This window comes from Portunus trituberculatus, chromosome 8 (genome assembly GCF_017591435.1).
Source record: "Portunus trituberculatus isolate SZX2019 chromosome 8, ASM1759143v1, whole genome shotgun sequence".
Taxonomy (NCBI): Eukaryota; Metazoa; Arthropoda; class Malacostraca; order Decapoda; family Portunidae; genus Portunus; species Portunus trituberculatus.
Window position 1 is genome coordinate 6,075,001 of NC_059262.1, and position 2,500 is coordinate 6,077,500.

Here is a 2,500-nt window from a genome sequence, read left to right on the forward strand (position 1 = left end):
AGGTGATAGAAGGAGGAGAAAGAAGAGAAAGAGGAGGAGGAAGAGGAAGAGGAATAGATAGAAGAAAGAGGCGAGTGAGGAGGAAGAAAAGGAGGAGATTAGGAAGAAGAAAAGAGGAAGAGGAGGAGGAAGAGGAGGACTGAATGAGAGAGAAAGGAAATTGTCAAAGCTACGTGTGTGTGTGTGTGTGTGTGTGTGTGTGTGTGTGTGTGTGTGTGTGTGTGTGTTCCTTCCAAGCCCTAACACCTCCACCTGAATAGAAAGAGAAGAAGGAAGCGAAGGAGGAGAAGAAGAAGGCGGTGAAGAAGGACAAGGACACCAAGACGACGCCGCTGGGCCAGGTAAGGGCGTCCTGCAGGTGTGCGGCGCCCTACGGAAAGGTGTTGCTCTCTTTACACCCTTTATTTCCCCCCCCCCTTTTCCTGTTTTTCCCGCCTTTTTTCCTGTTTTTTTCCTGTCTTTTTCCAGCCTTTTTTCCTGTTTTTTTCCGCCTTTTTTCTCTGTTATTTTTCTCGCCTTTTTCCTGTTTTTTTTCCCGCCTTTTTTCCTGTTTTTTTCCCGCCTTTTTTCTCACCGTTCCTTCCCGCCATTTCTTCCCGCCTCTTTTTCCGCCTTTTTTTTCGCGCCTTTTATTCACGTCTTTTATTGTAAACTTGCACAGTTTTTCACAGTTTTGCATTTTTTGTCAACAATTTTGTAGTTTTGAATGCAATTTTTCTAACATATTTTCAACATTTTTAAAGAATTTTGTAGTTTCGAATGCACTTTTAACGAATTTTCAATATTTTTAATAAATTTTGTAGTTTCGAATGCATTTATTTGCGGATTTCTACATTTTGGAAACAATCCGTGCCTTTTGAGTGGACTTTTTATGCATTTTTAACATTTTTAAGACAATTCGTTCCTTTTCGAATGCACTTTTACGGATTTCTACACATTTTTATGAATCCGTACCGTTTCAATGCACTTTTGAACACATTTATATATATATGATTTTTTTTTCAATTTTACACTTTTTGCTGCAAATTTTAAAATATTTCTACATATTTTTATCCAATTCATACCTTTTTAATGTACTTTTCACTGATTTCTAAATTTTGAGTTGAATCCGTACCTTCACAAATGCATTTTTTTTTAACACCAGAAACATTTTTTAATCAATTTTATACTTTTGATGCAATTTTTAAGACATATCTACATTTTTTATACAATTCACACTTTTTGAATGCTCATTTTAATACAGATTTATATTTTTAATCTCTATAACCATCAAACAATTCTTTTTTTATTTGACTACATTTCTACATTATTTTCTTGACCCACTCTTGTCGCCGGAGAGTTGCCGTCACTTTAACGAGCCTCTCAGCCCGTCACAACGCCCTTACAACCCCGGGAAGTGATGCTTATGAGGGTTTGTGACGCCCTGTGACGCGATGCACCCTTCTGACGGCTCGCGGGGCTGTGACGCTAGAGTATGACCGTCAGATAAGGGCAAGCGTGACTGCTTCCTTCTGTGTGTGTGTGTGTGTGTGTGTGTGTGTGTGTGTGTGTGTGTGTTGTTCTGTCTTTCATTGTAGAGATGGTGAGGCATTGTGTCTGTTTGTCTGTATGTCTGTATGTACACAGCTACCACACACACACACACACACACACACACACACACACACACACACACACACAAAGAAAAACAATTGAAAAACAAGTGTGCCTATACGTGGCAAGTTCTGTTTCCTTCTCACCCTCCCCCCCCACCCCGTGTATCACCTACAGACCGCTAAGCCCCCCATGGACCCCGTGGTGCTCCTGACGGCCCCCTCCCCGCCAGGTAATGAGGGGCTAACACACCTGGCGCGGGCTTCGAAAATTGTTGAGAGAACTGTGCAACAAAATGTATACTCAGATGTGATTTATGGTACGTGTGTGTGTGGGGGGTGGGGGTGTTGTTGTTGTTGTTGTTGTTGTTGTTGTTGTTGTTGTTGCTGGAATTTTTAACTTTGTCTTTCTATCTGTTTTATTTGTTTATTCATTCATTCAGTCAGTCAGTCAGTCAGTCAATCAGCTAGTCATTCAATCAATCAGCCAGTCAGTCAGTCAGTCAGTCAGTCCGTCATTCATTCACCCATTCAGTCAGTTAGTCAGTCAGTCAGTCAATCAGCTAGTTAGTCAGTCATTCACCCAGTCAGTCAGTCAGTCACTCTATCAGTCAATCATTCAGCCAATCAATCATTCACCCAGTCAGCCAGCCAGTCACTCTATCACACAATCAGTCAGTCAATCAGTCACACCACGACAGATTACAAGTACTGGGAAGATCAGAGTGATGACTACCGCCAGCTGGAGGGGTCACTGCTCCCCTTGTGGAAGTTCACTGCGCCTTATGTCCGCCGTCTAATTGTCTCTGAGGTCTGCTGGAACCCCGTCCACCCTGACCTGCTGGCGGCGGGATACACAACAGGTACATACAAGAAACGCAGTACTTACTCGTCTCTGGTTACCTTTT

General features: G+C 42.2%; 1 protein-coding gene across 1 annotated transcript in view; it reads left to right on the forward strand.

Moving 5' to 3' along the window:
* Positions 1-2,500, forward strand: part of LOC123499146 (dynein axonemal intermediate chain 1-like) — a 9,480-nt gene that overhangs the window by 2,254 nt on the left and 4,726 nt on the right. The window contains exons 5-6 of the mRNA XM_045246818.1: positions 1,771-1,912; positions 2,294-2,455. Of these exons, the coding sequence (XP_045102753.1) occupies positions 1,771-1,912; positions 2,294-2,455 (304 nt within the window). The remainder of the gene's footprint in view (positions 1-1,770; positions 1,913-2,293; positions 2,456-2,500) is intronic.